This window comes from Mixophyes fleayi, chromosome 10 (genome assembly GCF_038048845.1).
Source record: "Mixophyes fleayi isolate aMixFle1 chromosome 10, aMixFle1.hap1, whole genome shotgun sequence".
NCBI classification, from domain to species: Eukaryota; Metazoa; Chordata; class Amphibia; order Anura; family Limnodynastidae; genus Mixophyes; species Mixophyes fleayi.
Window position 1 is genome coordinate 35,910,471 of NC_134411.1, and position 18,666 is coordinate 35,929,136.

Below are 18,666 nucleotides of genomic sequence, written 5' to 3' on the forward strand. Positions count from 1 at the left end.
CATAAATAATTTATTACTATGCAAAACAGCTCACAGCCACATATTACTTTAACCCCTTCAGCACATCGAGACACGCAAGATGTCTTCAGACCAGCCCATGAAATATTCATTCAGTGCATTGCCATTGTGCTGTAATTAAATTCCCCCCCAAAAAATGATGTATTGCTGCAACTCAATAGCCTTGTTTGGAGTGATACATTCTATATTATCTCTGGTATCTGATTGACAGTTCCTGTTGTACAAAATGTCAGCTTCCTTTTTCCTGAACAGAAAGCTGGTGTTATTACAAAGGGATCAGAGAGCAGGCTGCATCCTCAATTCTCAGTAGATCTAATTAACAGGTGGAATCACACCCTTGGTCCTTGAAATATTGCCAAACACCATAGTAACAGGGATCGCTGCTGTGCATGCACCATCTGTAGCCGACTTAGTATGGCACCCAGTTCATGTTCATTATCTTGGAAGGCACTTTTAATTACAATACATATTTTTGTAAAAATATAGTGTGCAATAAATCATCAGAAAAACATTTTATATATATATATATATATATATATATATATATATTATTTTTTTTTTAAATATATATATATATATATATATATATATATATATATATAAATGTACATAAAATAAAGAATAACTTACATAAAATATTTTCTGTCTTATAAATACTAATAATTTATATATAGCCATTAATAATCTATTACATTATGAATACAAGTAAATTTAATATTTTGACATAATTCCTTACAGTAATCACCCTTGCAACCCAAGGCTATAAATCTAACAGCCATTCATAAATCAAAGGGTAAGGGAAAAATATTGTAACATATATTAAATAATTAAAATAAACCTGGATAGCTCTTTAAACATTTTCATTTGTCACATTTTGATTTTTTTTCATTAACTATTTCAGGTAATTAAAGAAATATGTCCTCTACCTGTTAGCAGCTAATCTTGAAGCTATGTAGCCTCCTGGGATTTGTGTTACTATGTAACCCCAGAAGAATGAGCCGTGAATCATTCCAACAATCTCGGGATCCCAATTAAATTTTGCTCTCTGTGTAAGGAACGAAAATAGAATCAGTAAAAATCAACTTAGATATTACATAATTACTTATTATTAGGCTGCTGCTCACAGTAATTTTTTTATCATTTTGTATTATTATCAGTCGTTATTATTTACATCTCCCAATTTCGATATAACTTGTACATTCATATATATATATATATATATATATATAATATCAAAATTGGGAAGTAAATGAGATAATGAAAAGTTACAGTTCATGGTGCAAGTGTATGTTAAAATGTTACAGAATTAACTGTTCCTTTTGTGTCCTCTATATTTTGTTTGTTGTACTTTTGTAACACACATTTGTTAATGTGCCTTATATATATATATATATATATATATATATTTTATCTAAAAATTCCTTCTTTGAATCTAATTCACAGCGATGCTTTAATTTTCACTGAACACACAATACATACTGCTATAAGTTACAATGCATATCAGTATTGCCATAACAGCCAACAAATATGTGTGCCTTTTTAGTTGAGCCATAATTCTTGAATTACAATTATCTCATTAAGTGTTTGCTGCAATTTTTCTGATAGCTGATGGGTTAAAAAAAATACTAAATTGTTAATGATATAAAAAAAAACATCAGAAGAAGGAGGAGGGGGGATTGGCTGGTGGGGGTAGATGTTTGATGATTAACACTTGCTCACCTCTGTGATAATTTTTGATCCATGATGAATAGTGCTGTTATTTACCATATCCACTATGGCCACTCCCAGATTACACCGAATCCCAAAAGAGATGCAGAACCCCAGCCCACTCATAATGGCGATGATATACCTCCGGGGCAGCCCAAAGCAGGTGCAGTCACATAGAGGCGGCTTTTTTTCGGCCACTTCCAGCGGTTTACCATCTTCAGTCAGCTCAATGTTTTCATTGTTTTTTGGTTTTCTCTCTAAAACCCTTCCCAAAAAAAAAAACAAAAAAAAAACCACAAAATTTTGTTATAACAACTATTTGACAATTTTCAATATATTTATTCCATGATCGGGCATAATTATACAGAACATCTCGTATTTGAATGCAGTCTTAATGTCTGTTCACTATAAAAAAAAATATGTTTAATTTTTTTAGTCAAAACTTATAATATCTGTAATGTTTCATTTGCATTATATTTATGAAAAAAAACCTGAAAATAGTTTTTCTGCAGAATAGCTGAAATTGATAGCCTAACGAATTTCACATTTCAATAATTTCTGTAAAGAATTGATAAAAAATAATTCTTCTAAATTATTAAGCATGCTTCTAAAGGAAGTAATATATATATATATATATATCACAAAAACAACATATATATGTATGAATAACAGTTTTAATCAGAATTGAAATGATTTTCATCAACCTTTGCAATTTTAAATTGAAAAAATATAACTATTCACATTTATAGAGCATTTATACATCAGATATATTAAAGCAATATATGGGACCAATTTGAATTAACTGTAAATGTATTGTTTGAAAATTAAGCAGCATCCATTTTCAATATGAATCGTTTTTTTAATTGATAAATATTTGACTTACAGCTTCTTTAGTGTATGTATATAATGCACAATAAAATAATGTAATTTAACAGCATTTGAAATGTTTTATACTATACCACAAAGGGTTTCAAAAAACACCCAAAAATTAAGAAAAAACATATATGTCATTATTTAGGAAAATTTTTAATTCATAGTGACTTGGCTAATTAAATTTTGTTTAATAAGATTTATTGGTGCAAAAATGTCTCTGCAATGTAATTTTGCATTTGAATAAATATTATCTTTGCAATTAAAAACCATCTAAAAAAAATTTTTTTGTTACATTTCTTTTAAAAAACGGGCATTTTGACTAGTCAATATTGCAATATTGATTTCGAAGTGGCCATTAATTATCAATGCTTTGAATAGTTATTTTCCATGTTTGTCTGTGTATGTATGTATATATATATATATATATATATATATATATATATGTGTGTGTGTGTGTGTGCGTGCGTGTCTGAAAATATATATATATATATATATATATATATAAATCAAGGTTTACAAGATGAAACATATTATAGTAAAAACCATGAGGAAGAATTTTAATTATTTGGAAAATAAATAAAATAATGCAGTTTTGAATAATTTTTGCGTATAATAGAAAATGTCCAATTTTCATCTCTCGCTGAAAGACGACCTGTTCATTCAGCAGCTTAGGCAGATTCCACTTGGGAATACATTAATCCAGTGTGTCTATTTGCCCTTACAGGTTTTAGGATATAGTGATGTTTAAATGATAAAATTTTAAATTGAATATGAAATACGATTATCCCGTATAAAATTGAACAGGTGCCAAACATGTATCAAACTTAAAGAATGTTTATCCACAGTGTTGATGGCCACAGTTTAATTGCTTCTATATCTATTTGTTCAAATGTTACTCTTTTGTCAGTCATTAATATACATACATAAAAGATTGAAACAAAATATTGCATATATCAAAAAATAATAATACCTGTATAGCTGACCAAGCGATTTTCCTGCAAAATTCTTCAGCCCTTCTTTTCCAGGTGTTAAAACCCTTTGTTTTATTGAATCCATTATTGCTTCAGGTGTCTCCTTGTTAAATGGTACAATGCAAAGGATGGCAAATTCTCATAGTGCTGTTATATCCCAAGATAGGAGAGATAAAAATCCAAAGCTACAGTAGATCCTACAAAAAGAAAGTGAAAGCTGAACCTAGGAATGTAGAAGGACGGTTCCTGATGGTTAAGATCCCACTTACTGTATGTGTTAGCAGAGCAGCGTGCATGGGTCCTCTGGTGGCTTAAAAATCCATTTAAAATCACAATTGCCTCCACAAGCGGCGGTCTTTGATCAGCAGTGATGGAAAGTTGCAGAAAAGATATTGCATTTCACTAAAGATCAAAATAAAATTCCAAAGTAGAAAACTCCAACATTGGAAAATACTGAAAGATTTATGTTCTTGATACAAAGTGTAATAATTTAATCAGTTAGATTTTTTTTTATTTTTTTTAGATGGCTAGCCAAATCCCTGTCATCACTGAGTGCAATTAAAAGCCTTATGTAGGGGAGATTATTTACTGATTACATGAAATATCTTCATGGAGGTGCCCTTAACTCTTCCAGGTTCTCGTGTGGTGCTTCAGTACCATGGACATGTCCTAGTAAAAAAAAAAAAAAGAGAACAGCCTTGTTTCCTCGCCTCCACTGGTAACTTTCAAAGGGAATTGGGCGGATCGCCCTGCACAGGATTCATTCTCAGGCTCTTCACTGTGGATGCTATGGAAACCAAAGAGAAGATGTCATCATTTCAATCTAGATGTAGAGAGGATGAAAAAAAAAAGTCTTATAAAATAAACACCTTACCTCTTATTAGAGATGATCTCATCCTCATCCTATTTTTTTCTTAAATATTTAAAATATGCAAAAAAAAAATCTTTGTCTTAAATATTTTACACTTTAGATATTTTCACCTCTACGTTGACCTTAAAAATCTATTTCTGGCACATTAAAATTATCTGAAACATTTTTGACCATTTTTGAAAATTTGTACTTGTATAAGGGATGATACATAGGTCTACAGTAAATTTTACATTTTTAGTGATAATGTTTTAAAACATTTTTATATTAAATTATAATTTATTGACATGTACAGTTCCTAGTACACAGCATTGCAAAATAGGTTAGTTTTAATTTCTATTGAAACATTATGGCTGTTTTAATTCTATTGAAACGTTATTTGTACAGGCTAAAAGAAGTGCTTTAAACAAACATGAATTTCATAAAAAAAGAATGTTATTTCTCAGAATGTAATAAAGAAGAAAAAAAAACTGCTATCTTGTTGGTAATTGAATTTTGACCTAAAAGGTTCATTGAAAATGTAGGGCTGTCAATCAAAAGATATTTTACACTCATCGTTGAGATGTTTTAATGTCACTAACCAATTCAGCAGATTAGAAATATCTAACTCTTTACAGGACTGCCCTCTGGTGGGCAAATCCAAGCATTACAGTTACTCTCAGAATTCTCTGGTAATTAAGAGGTTAATGAGACAAAGGGTGTATTATATACAATGTTATCATCTTATTTCCCCCACAGACACATTTGCAAAAGCAAATAGTAAAGATATTTGAATTAAAATCAATTCTCTTAGTAGACTAATAATAAACTAGATGGACAGATGCACGTGGTAACTGAAATTTAACTAAAATAGTAGAAATTGACAGAATAACATTGAAGTGCTAATAATAATTTTGTCTTAATCCAAGATTGGAGCATCATAACATCAATTTGGGAACAATAATAGGCATACAGCATGTCACATTATATATATATATATATATATATATATATATATATATATATATATATATATATTATACACACCAATCAGCCACAACATTAAAACAACTGACAAGTGAAGTGAATAACATTGATTATCTGGTTACAATGGCACCTGACAAGGGCTGGGATATATTAGGCAGCAAGTGAACAGTCAGTGCTTGAAGTTGATGTGTTGGAAGCAGGAAAAATGGACATGTGTATGGATCTGAGCAACAAGGGCCAAATTGTGATGGCTAGATGGCTGGGTCAGTGCATCTCCAACACGGCAGGTCTTGTGGGGTGTTCCCGGTATGCAGTGGTTAGTACCTGATAAAAGTGGTCCAAGGAAGGACAACCGGTGAACTGGGGACAGGGTGAGGGGCGCCCAAGGCTCATTGATGTTCGTGGGGAGTGAAGGCTACCTGTCTGGTCCAATCCCACAGAAGAGCTACTGTACCACAAACTGCTGAAAATGTTTATGTTGGCTGTGATATAAAGGTGACAGAACACACAGTACATCACAGCTTACTGCGTATGAGGCTACGTAGCCGCAGACTGGTCAGAGTGCACATGCTGACCTCTGTCCACCGCCAAAAGCGCCTACAATGGGTACGTGAGTTCCAGAACTGGATCATGGAGCAATGGAAGAAGGTGGTCTGCTCTGATGAATGACGATTTTCTTTTACATCATGTGGACCAGGGGCGGATTTACCACTAGGCAACCTAGGCACTTGCCTAGGGCCCAGCGGTCACCAGGGGGCCCGGCGGGTGGTGGAGTTGCCAGCAAAGAAAAAAAAAATATTGTGTCCAAGGGAGGAAAAAAATAAATAAATATAAATCACGATTGCAGCGGCCCCCGGCAGCCTCCTCTCCTCCTTCCTGCTCAGCCGCGTTCCACTAAATGTCGGGAGTGACATCATCACGCCCGACGGCATATTCACTGAAGCCTCAGAGGAGCAGAGCGCGCGATGGAGCAAGAAAGAAGACAGAAGATGAGAAAACAGAAAGAAGAGAAGAAAGCAATATAAAAGGTAAGTAAACTAACGGAGGCACAATGTCACACTAGGAAAAAGGGGAAACGAATTGTTAAAAAAAAATTATGAAGGGGCACAGAGGTGATGTGATGGGGCAAAAGAGATGATGGAGGGACAAAAGTGACAGCTGCTAGGTTGTTGCTGCTAGGTACGCCCCCAATGATGCAAGTCACGCCCTCAAAGATATGGCCGCACCTCCTTAGACAGCGCTCCGCTGCTGCGCGGCAGCACATAGCCTTCCTTCTACTCAGCTATAGGGGTATATGGTATGCTAAAAAAACATAGTGCTATGGATTGTTGCGTAGGGTCCCATGAGGTCTAAATCCGGCTCTGATATGGATGGGTGAGTGCCTATGCGTGAGTTACCTGGGGAAGAGATGGCACCAGGATGCACTATGGGTAGAAGACAAGTTGGCGGAGGCAGTGTGATGCTCTGGGCAATGTTCTGCTGGGAAACCTTGGGTCCTGGCATTCATGTGGATGTTACTCTGACAAGTACCACCTACCTAAACATTGGTGCAGACCAAGTACACCCTTCATGGCGGCGGTATTCCCTGATGGCAGTGGCCTCTTTCAGCAGGATAATGCGCCCTGTCACACTGCAAACATTGTTCAGGAATGGTTTGGGAAACATTACAAAAGAGTTCAAGGTGTTGATTTGGTCTCCAAATTCCCCAGATCTCAATCTGATCGATCATCTGTGGGATGTGCTGGAAAAACAAGTCTGAGCCCTGGATCCATCTGCTGGTATCATCTTGGTGCCAGATACCACAGGACACCTTCAGAGGTCTTGTGGAGTCCACGCCTCAACGGGTTAGATGGCTTCTATAAATTGTTAATAATAGCGATTGCAGAATATACCATTCAGTAGACTGTCTTTGTTTTTGTCATGTCTGCTAGAGTGAATTTAAAGGCTGCTATGTGCGCTCATTGGCATCAGGAAAAATGGACATGTGTATGGATCTGAGCAACAAGGGCCAAATTGTGATGGCTAGATGACTGGGTCAGAGCATCTCCAAACCGGCAGGTCTTGTGGGGTGTTCCCGGTATGCAGTGGTCAGTAACTACCAAAAGTGGTCCAAGGAAGGACAACCGGTAACCTGGAAACAGGGTGAGGGGCGCCCAAGGCTCATTGATTAAGTGGACACTCTCACTGTTAAGTGGACAAAGAAGCTGTGTGTACAAGCCACGCATCCGTCACTTTAGCGAGACCTGATGAAGTACATAAGTGGATTTTGGTCACACCAGTCACATCTACATGACCTGCAGAACTGTGATGCAGAAGGGCCACCTACAGCAGTTTAGGAGCTATGGAAGGGAACGTAGGCAGCAGAGAGAATGATGGGGTCAGTTACTTATAATCTGACTGCAGGTTACACAGACACTTCGTAGGTAACTGCACGTTGGCATGTAATGCATGGTACTTGCGCTCTAAAGGTGGAAACTGCAGGGATACACTTTAGTAACCTGTTTCTATAGAAACGCAGAATGAACCCAGCTCACATTTATTTGAATTACAAGAAAAACAATTCCTGGCAGCTTTTGTCCAATTGTTTTTACATTACAGTTACAATACAAAATCTTTATTGTAACTATCCTCTGCAGCAAGAGCCATTCTTCCTTCCATTAACTAAGTGAGAATCTCATCTCAGTCCCATTGCAGCAAGCTGGGATGCATTGTGTGTTCTGACACCTTTCTATCATAGCCGGCATTAACTTTTTCAGCTATTTGTACTGTAGCTCTTCTGTGGGACTAGATCAGACGGGCTATAGCCTTTGATCCTCACGCGCATCAATGAGCCTTGGGCGCCCATGACCCTGTCGCTGGTTCATCGGTTGTCCCTCCATGGACCACTTTTGGTAGGTACTAACCACTGCATACCGGGAGCAAGACCTGCCGTTTTGAGGATTCTCTGACCTAGTCATCTAGCCATGAAGAGAAGGTATAAAAGGTTTGACGATACATCTTGCAATATACAAGTGAGGAGCTACTGGGATGGGTTGAAATTATTTGGTGGTATTGTGTCAAGTGGTTTTAGAGCATTGTAACACACTTCATCCCAGCCCTATTTCAAAGTAAAAGTGAAAAAGTTGCTCACCTTATATCACAAACGGGCAAACACCCCAAAAATTGCAGTCGACGACTAATTTGCTGCCAAGATGGGACAAAAAGCTCAAACATCAAAGCAGAGCCTGTTCAGTTATTTACTATAAACAATCAGAATTTAATTTCAGATGTGGCCAAGCATGATTCAGCTTCATTGAAATCCGTACTTTCCTGCGATTCTAGTGTGGCACAGAAAGTTATTCCCTCCACAAACTAAAATTAATTTTAAAATTTCAATTCTTTAACAGTCTTTCACAAGCATCAAACCAGTCCTACCCCGAAAGAAGAGCGGTCAGTGGGGAGTTAATAGCAATCATTCTAGCTACATTTACAGAGTAATACTAATACAAGTACAACAGAAGGAAAATGTCGAAGTTAAAGTACAGCATAAAATAACAAAAAGGTATAACATTTTATATTTTAATTTTTTAGTATATTTATGAGATCATTACAATGTATTTACAGAACAAGTGTGCAATTAAGCAGTGAAAGTCGAAGACATAACATAAATAAAATTACAGAGAAATTGCCCTTTAAATAATTTATTGTGATACGTTGAGCGCTGTACAAGATTGGACAGATGTCTTTCTGTGCTCCTTTGGGCGTTTGTACTGTGAGTGGGTTTAACAAGCACCTGTGTCTTCGTTTTATCAAAACAGCTCAATCACAAGAGCAGGAAGGTAATTTCTACAGGGTATAAGGAGGGGGGTCTTCCCTTTCAGTTGGGAAATCATTGCTTCACCCCCCCCCCCCCATATCAATCCCAAGGGCAGCTGGGAGACAGATTTTCGTGAAGAGCTCTTGTGCAGATAAGTATATGGTGAACATTGAGCCACAGATTGATAAATACACATTTGTATCTAAGTGTAATTGGCCATGAAAAGCTAATATAGAGCTCAGAAGCTGAGGAAGGACATCGTTCCCCTGCTCACAGAGAGGTGCAGACAAAACAGACATTTGGTGTAAATTGAGTGTCATTAAATCCGACTCCTTTCTGAGCCGTCGTTTAAGCTGGTTACATTATAGTCAAATTTGGAGTTGATTCTAAGCAATTTTGTAAATACATTATTCTATTATGAGCTTATATAATGTAATCGGAGCCTTCCATTTATTTTGTAACTTGTATCACCAGCTTTTGTACATTGTGTACTAGTCTCATGAATAAAGATCTCTCCGTAGAATCCTAGGCAAGAAATGTTACAATGTAGCAGGGTCAGCACAAGGGGCTGTCTATCAAGTTCTTCATCTGCCAATGAGCAGCTTCCTGTCTGTTAAGTAAACCACTTCATTTTTCCAAAGGTGGCCCCTTCCCCCCCAGCTGGAGCCCCAGGGGGCCCTGGCAAATAAAGATCACCATCTTTGCTTGTGACTTGTGATTCAGGGGCAAACGCAGGATTTGTAGAGGGGGGAGGGGTTTCCACACCGCGCCCCCAGTGGGCGTGACCAGCATGCATGGGGGCGTGGCTATATTAGACAGTGCTTGGCTGCTCTCCAACTCTTCCTGTCCCCATAATATACATGGGCAATGCTGCGTGCACTACTGTTAGGTACACTCAGCTCTCCCTTTACAAGCAGAGCCGTGTGAAGTGCGGGCAGGATCCAGTCACCTCAAATATACAGTGCCCCAGGGTTGGAGGGGAGTTTCCAGGCACTTGGAACCCCCCCTTCCTCAGTTTGCCAATGTGATTGGTCCCCCTGCTTACGCCATCTCTCTCTATTTCAACAGGGCTGTCCAGATTCGCCAACCAGGAATGGGGCGGACTGACTTTGAAGTGGGTGGAGCGTCACCTAAATAGTTGACGTAAATTGTCGATGCTATGTCTATGTGTCAGGGAGGGAGCGAGTGGTACTATGTGCGTTTCCCCTGGTACCTCCGTGCACCCGGTAGGGAGTAAATCTCACAGTTAGGGTAATCTCACCTCTTTCTTGGTTTTTAAAACGCGGTGTCTCCAACCTCGCTTTCTCTCTCCGGGCAGGAGATCTTAACAAGGTCCAACCAGCGGATGACTCGGGAAACCCCTGCTCGACTTCTACAAATGACCGGTGATAGCCCACTAGCACACACCAGCCCAGGATTAGGGGATAAACCCCGTCACATGTTTATTACAGGACCTGTGACCTGATTTGTAGCTGGTAAATAATAACAAGTTTAATCTCTGAAGTGATTTAATGGTTGCGATCAATGGAACCAGGAAATGGAACGACAGACAATGACAGTGATACAACATCTGTGCAGTAGAAAATTAATTGAACAATGGCGTTATCATCATTCTTTATTTATAAAGCACCGACATATTCTACATCGCTGTACATTGAGGGATCACAATATAAATAACATACAAGGACATGAAACAAACGATAATGACGGCCATGTCCACGTGAGCTTACAATCTAAGAGGGGCGGAGAAACATTTGATGTATAAGGCAGTGGAATGACAATTGTTGCTGTCGGTGATGAAGTGTTTGCGGCTACTATAAGGCAGTAATATCAGCCGCCGGTAACACAGATGGAAATACAGTAGAAGGTGTTGACATGACAAATAAATTAGTCTTTGTAGAAATCTTACGATGGTCCGGCAGCCATATCTGTCCCTCATTATTTGTCTTAACGGGGCCTCCTTCCTCTTTCATCCTGGTTCTGGAAGAGCGGTTAAGCTGCCGTCACCGAGGAAGTTGCGGGAATCACCGGAGGTGGTAACAGCAGGGACTATTGTGCTATCCAGCGGCTGAAATCAGATGTATCCAATATATCTTATAAACAACCCTGTCCTCGGTGTGACGACTTCTAAGCACCACCGTGCAATCTGCCTCTGTCTTCACAAATGTTTAAGGGTTTGGTCAGGTATTGCAAGTGTACTCTCCCACCATCGTTTATCGTTCCAAAACGCAGAGCATCTGTTGATTTGGTTTTATTAACCTCCTAAATATCACAATCAAAGATGGAACAATGTCGGGTAAATGTGGCAGTGTGTAGGCACTCACCACCAGCAGTGTAGGCAGATATCTGTACAGTGTACACACTCACCACCAGCAGTGTAGGCAGATATCTGTACAGTGTACAGAGTCACCATCTTTTCAGCAGATGGTTATGAGAGATGAAGATCACAGATCTGACGGTAAATCATGTAGGTGTGTACACACGGATCTGCATGATCATCGGGACTGTCAGTCGTTGGTGAAATCATTACAGATATGGCATTGAAGTAAGATTACATAGATAGGTGTGTACCCAGCTTAACTGCCGTCCAGACTGAACAGGGAATGAAAGGATAACAACATGGAACAATCAGACTTATTGAAGAGAAATTTGTGACGTTAGTGATTTGGTTGGTTCCCGATAACAACACTTTCAAATACTCTGTTTAAGTTAGAGCAATAATCTATCTTTGCAGAATGTGTCTGTGTCAGCCCCATGTTAATAACCCTGCTAATATCACGTAGGCGTAAGGCTTAACAACTGGGATCCTCTTAAGTTAACCAACAGGTGCTCACCCTGAAACGGAGAATGTCTTATACCAGTTGGCTCGCTGATCCGTAGTGGAACCTAAAGCCCAGAGATATTAAAAAATGTAAAGAATAAATATGTTATTGAAATCCTGAGATGGAAAGAACAGAACGGCTATAGCGGCAGTACAAGTACCAACATCAATACTTGTTAATAGGTGTCCCCTAAGTTTCCTCCGGAGCTTGTGCTGGCACTGCCCATAACAGGCAATCTTCACCACAGAGCAGAGGTGCCCAAACGCAGTCCTCAGGAGCTACCAACAGGTCATGTTTTCAGGAATTCTTTAATCCTGCACAGGTGAGTTAATAGATTTGGCTGGGTCAGTCATTTTTCCCCACCTGTTTCTACAGACAGAAATCCTGAAAACATAACCTGTTGGTAGTTATTGAGGATTGGGTTTGAGCACCTCTGCTGCCATAGAAGACCCTGTCATTAATCAAATGCAGATAAGTAGAAGAATTTATAAAAATACAATATTGCAAATAAATTTCGGCTTTGCTGCCTTTCCATATAGAAACCTCAGTACATCTTAAAGAAAAAGTTTCCTTAATTTCTCATCGTCCTCTACAAGTAGTCACATTCTGAATATCGCTTTTATCCTTTGTTATCGTCCTGTCATGTTAAACAAACAAGAACCACACAAACATCGCAGATTGACGGATTCCAGCCGCCACGTGACCTTTACTGCACCAAAACAGGTGTCAGGATCTATCTTTCCCAATTACGTGGGAGGTTTATATAGCAGATAACAAAAATAAAGCAAACATGATTAATTAGTCTCGTTATAGAGACGGAAACTGATAAGGTTGATAAACATATTAGGTTTGTGCGAGTCTCTGGACTTCTATCTGCTACGATGAGAAACATACAACACGGAAAACAAAACGTGAGGACAATAATTGCGAATTCCCAGTTATAAACAGTCACGTGGTGTCATTCCGTGTTTACCGAGTGTTTATTCCATGTCACATAACACAAAGGATTGGTTGCTAAATGAAGTTTAATGTTTATAATGTATTCCCTGATTTTATTGGATTATTTGGCCCCTAGTGTGAATTATATGACTATATATGAATGTTATAAGTCAATGCGGAGAATAATTTAGACGACCTGTAATATTCTTATAATAGACAAGCATTTATAGTCAGGGATGGCAGTAAGTTCATCTGAATATTATTGCTCTTTGTATAATTTTAACATCATCATCACAGTGGCCTAGTGGTTAGCACTTCTGCCTCACAGCACTGGGGTCAATTCCCGACCATTGTGTTATCTGTGTGGAGTTTGCGTGGGTTTCCTCCTGGTGCTCCGGTTTCCTCCCACACTCCATAAACGTACTGGTAGGTTATTTGGCTGTTATCAATCTGTGTGGAGTTTGCGTGGGTTTCCTCCCACACCCCAAAAACGTACTGGTAGGTTAATTGACACGTGTGTGTGTGTGTGTGTGTGTGTTAGGGAATTTAGACTGTAAGCCCCAATGGGGCAGGGACTGATGTGAGTGAGTTCTCTGTACAGCGCTGCGGAATTAGTGGCGCTATATAAATAAATAATGATGATGATGAGATGTAGGTGATTTTAGGGGGTGGGGGATTACATGTTTCTAGAATCACATCAAAGTAAGAAATATTGCTTAGGAAGTTGGTGAGAAAACTACTATTGCTGTACCACTTGTGGCCAACAGATGGCGATACTTAATAAACCCTTTATTCCAGGGCTTATATTAGACCATTGCAGCTGTTTGTTAGTCATAGACTATTTTAGGACAAGGTGAATATACATAGTATAAATACCAAGGCACTTAGTAAGTTTACAGCTTGTTTTTATTATAAGTATCTGGTGTTGGGCTGATTTATATAGGCCATCCAGTAATAATGTATTTGGAATCATATATACAACAATCTTGCTATCTAGAGGACATTAGAGGCATTATTCCAGGCTTTGGACTCACCGCAGGGACCTCTGGTATTTTCGTGGGCAGTGAGCTTATATATAGTGTAACATGGCAGCTTGTGCTCAAGAAATTGTTAAAGCAGCATGGTGGCTAAGTGGTTAGCACTTCTGCCTTACAGTGTTGGGGTCATGAGTTCAATTCCTGACCATGGCCTTATCTGTGTGGAGTTTGTATGTTCTCCCCATGATTGTGTGGGTTTCCTCTAGGTGCTCTGGTTTCCTCCCACACTCCAAAAACATACTGGTAGGTTAATTGGCTGCTATCAAATCCCTAGTCTCTGTCTGTGTATGTTGGGAATTTAGACTGTAAGCTCCAATGGGGCATGGACTGATGCAAGTGAGTTCCTTGCACAGCACTGTGCAATTAGTGGCACAATATAAATTGATGGTGATGATGATGATGAAAGTAGAATTTACTACCCCCCCGTGGGTGCCCAACAGATGGTGCAGTCTTTATTGCCACATTCAGCTCCTGGCTCATCCTGTATCACTGATTCGTCATCTTGGATTTCTCATTGATATAAATGTGATATAAACGCTGCAGAATGCATTCTACTCCAACGGTACCTCCCAAACTACGTTCTCCTCAGCCTCTACGCTCTCCCCAAGAGCTTACAATTTACCTTACGCTCGTGAGGCGCCAATCTTACAGGAAATATTCAATAAACTCGAATTTCAAACCATTCTACCCTTCATATTCTCAAACCAGGAAATCTGCCCCACAAGAATTCATAATCTGCCTCAGTCAGGGACAGGTAAGATGGGGGATTATCTGTAAAAGGTATAAGAGAAAACCAGCGAGAGGTCACAGCAACTTCTGTTCAATGCTCGGGATACATGGAATATACACACAAGTACCAATCAAAATAAATAAATGCCAAATGCACACAGCAACCAGCTATAAATATACAAACTACAGTGTACAATAAATATACAATATATATTCAATGTGTGGATTTTGTATGTTCTTCCTGTCTCCATCGTGTCTTCGTGGTCATGTTTCCAAAGATATACAGGTAGATATACACATAGGGTCACTGGCTTATAACTTGTGTTTGTGGAAGGCAATTAGATTGTATCTCTTTTTGCAGGGAGCAATGAAAGATTTCTGCCTATACAACCCTGTGGGAGAGCTAAATAAAATACGATAATGTATCAGATTTGAAAGAGGTCCACCGCCATCTGCTGGTAGTAAGTGGCACTGCAGATTTCTGTTTTTCATCATTAGTAAAGTAGAGTTTACCAGGGGAAGGGGGTCAAGCATCATATAACGATCCTCCAAGCAGATTTGTGTATTGTGGTATCCTTGGATACAACAGTAAAGATCTGTACTTTGGGCAACATTAGTACAATCGTCATACTGATGCTAAACACAAACATATCTGTTTGGAAGATAAAGTTGTCCTATGGTGGACGAATAACCACTTTAACTTTCGAGTCTAGTGCAATGCAATGCAGATGCTAAACAAAGTATTTTTGTTATCCCTCTGAACAGACTACTGGGGTGTTGTATCCGTTACATTTTTACCTGTTGTCGTATTTTGGTTCTTTATGGATCGGACCACAACCCAATAATGTCCTACTCCACCCCCTCAATGATGCCACACCTGTTATTTGCCACAGGCCGTGCCCCAAGCTGTATTGTGAGAGGATTGTCAATTAGTTTACAGGGTAAAGTTATCGTGGGGAAGAGAAGACAAACAATGGAACTGCACTGAATGGTGCCCCATTCATGTAGGCTTACTAGCACCATCGTAGCATCCAATAAGAAGAATTTGCTATGCAGTCATACCTTAGTGTTTACATTAGACAACCATAAAGGGACTTATATAGGGATAGAGTCACATTAATCTTTATCCTCACAATCCAAACTCTGTCCACCTTCAGGTGACTCTAATTTATTGCTTTGTACAGAGCTCTACTCCAATCTTTACTGAATGCATTTTCCTCCTATGCTGCTTAGCGAGGTCTTTATAGCATCAGGCAGAAACGTTTCTCTCAAGGTGCCCGTGTCGTTCTCTCTGCATTGGATACAATTATATCCAGACAGCAACTTTGGAAACTTTTCCCAAGACAGCACAAATATTGCTCTGATGGTATAAACACAAGGCTGACAAGCACAGAAAGATGCTAGAGAATTTGCTCTGTATTTGGTGAATGCTGCAGGGAGACACGTACACGTCAGTAAACGAAATCCGCTATATTTCAATGTGTGAAATTGATATATAAATAACCTCTTAACAATTCCAGGTGTCATTATCTGTAAAGTTTTCAGGCTTGTCCCAAAGTCCAGCAGTTTTATATTGGACTGACGGTGGCTCTCCCTCTATGGACCTTCCGCCTCATGAAAGGTGGAATTGAATGCGCCATCCTGCAAACCTGTTCTCGAAAATCACCTCCAGCCAGGAAACAAAATAGGGGATTGATACAAGTGTTCAAGCTGCACACAGCCATTTCTATGAAGTAACAAGCGTCTGCCCTTTCAATAACGACGGATAGATTCGGCCAAAAGGCTCTCAAGAATATACAAACATTCCTTGACGCGTGATACGGGAGATAGAGGAGACCGAAGATCACCAAGGTGGAGCACATCAGCTTGGCCAAGCGATCTCTCTTCTTCAACCTCTGCATCTCAAACCTCCTCAGCTCCCCCACACTGCTACAGTAACAGTAGCATATCGAGGCGAAAGGGACAAGGCAGCCAATTGTGGTGGAAAACAAGGAGAAAGGAAGGGTTACGTTGGTGTCCTGGGAAAACACATAGAGAGAGCAGATTGTTTTATTGTCCTTGCAGACTTGAGTTCTAGCCAAGAACGTTACGGGCAAACTACTTAGAAAGGTTGCTGCCCAAACGGTCAAGCAGACGATCAGAGACTGGTGCTTCCTCAGGAGTCTCAGAGACTTGAGAGGATGGACGATGGCCAAGTATCGATCGATGCTCAAGCACGTGACGAAATAAATGCTGCAGTAATAGCAGGTATGGTAAAAAGTCCGGGTCATCTTACAAAAGGCGTCTCCGAATATCCACTGAAGTTGGTTGAAATGATAATAAATCAGGCACGGGAGGCACAGGATCCATGCGACATCTGCCAAAACCAAGTTGAAGAGGAAGATGGTGCTTCTATTCCAACGTTTGATCCGAGACACCAGGATCCACATGACGGAGAGGTTCAAGGACAGCCCCACCACAAGGATGAAGAGGAACGTTACGGGGAAGATAATACTCTGAATGGTGCCCAGGAAGGTCCAGTTTTTCTCACAGAAATCAGCCTCGACCCTCTGCAAAAAGCAACAAAGACAAGTCAAAGGCAGATTGAGGATGGTACACAGTGACAGTATCCAGAAATAGTTCAAAACACCGGAACCACAAAACAGTGACTCCGGGAAACTTGATGGAGACCCCGATTCCAATCCCACCATCAGACCTTTGGGCAATGGACCAGTCACTTTGTCCCCCCTGGATCCCAGGCACTAATAAAAGCAAAAAAATAATCCAAATACTGCCTTAAAACATACTATATAAAATAGCAACTTAATAAATAAATAACTTGGAGTTTGCACCCAAGTGGCCCCCTCAGATGATCTATAAGCGATGGCTTATGACTTCACAACCTCACTCACCTCCTCGGCAGCTTGTTCCATCCTCTGGAACATTTCGAGCTCTCTGTCCAGGTCTCTCGGCTTTCAAAATGCTTTTAAATGTGTTTGTTCCTGCAGGTCGTCTACCAAGGTAACCGGCACAGCGTGTGAAATGTCCAACGCCGGAACATTTCTCTCCATCCCCCGGTCTCTATAGTGAATCGTCTCTCACCCGACTCGCATATGGCAGCGGAGAGACATTGACAAGCAGATAAGTTATAGCAGAGTAAATAAAGTTTTGTTCCACCGACGTCGTCTGATAACAGCTAGACCCAAACAATCAAAGAAACCGAAAATGTAAACTGAACAATTTATCAACAGTCCCTGTAACCTAGCACGTCAACGTGGCTGATATCAGGGAGTGAGGGGAATGTTGTCATCCTCACACACATTATTATTATTATCTGTTATTTATAAGGCGCCACAAAGGGTCTGCAGCTCCGCACAGAGAGCACGCAGTGTATCAGTACATAGTGTTACAGGACAATGCAATACAAGAACATACAGTATACAGGGACGGATTACCGCAGCAGCAGCGAGGTGCTGGCCGGGGTATAGCCACACCCTACAACATGATTAAAGGAGAATAAGAAGTGGGGGACAGAGCAGGGAGAAAATCAGCGCATGCTTAACCTGTGCCCAGGAGGTGCGGAGCGGAGTGAAGACGCAGATGAGCTAATGAGAGGACACAAGGGGAGAAAGCACTGCTCCGAAGAGCTTACAATCTAGAGAGAGGCAGGCAGACAAACAGGGGGTGTAACACAACTTAGTACGAGAGTCCATTTGTTGTTATTTTATACATTGAGAAGAAAAGCCCAGAAGGCGCGGCTGCTGGTACCAGCTAGCCACATCTGATTGGCCGATTGAGAATTCACCTCTGAAGCCAATAGGAGGTCTCTTAATTAATCGCTCATATATTACAGAATTTTGCAAGCGTATTTTAAAAAATGTTTTTTTTCCTGCTATATCTGCTGTATTATATCACAGCTAATAGCAAATGTGTTTTACACTTAAAAACAAATGTTAAACAA

General features: G+C 39.7%; 2 protein-coding genes across 2 annotated transcripts in view; both read right to left on the reverse strand.

Moving 5' to 3' along the window:
* The window catches only part of SLC17A6 (solute carrier family 17 member 6), a 30,757-nt gene extending 26,407 nt beyond the window's left edge, over positions 1-4,350 (reverse strand). Inside the window, exons 1-3 of the mRNA XM_075188410.1 lie at positions 3,569-4,350; positions 1,738-1,990; positions 945-1,063 (exon numbers count right to left, since the gene is read on the reverse strand). Coding sequence (XP_075044511.1) covers positions 945-1,063; positions 1,738-1,990; positions 3,569-3,654 — 458 coding nt within the window. The 5' untranslated portion in view covers positions 3,655-4,350. The remainder of the gene's footprint in view (positions 1-944; positions 1,064-1,737; positions 1,991-3,568) is intronic.
* Positions 4,351-16,294: 11,944 nt separating this feature from the next.
* LOC142104169 (P2Y purinoceptor 1-like) lies at positions 16,295-17,650 on the reverse strand. Its single transcript, XM_075188685.1, has 2 exons — positions 17,618-17,650; positions 16,295-17,275 (listed from the first exon to the last, which is right to left on the reverse strand). The coding sequence occupies exons 1-2, from the start codon at positions 17,648-17,650 to the stop codon at positions 16,295-16,297; spliced, it is 1,014 nt and encodes a 337-aa protein (XP_075044786.1).
* Positions 17,651-18,666: the final 1,016 nt, after the last annotated feature.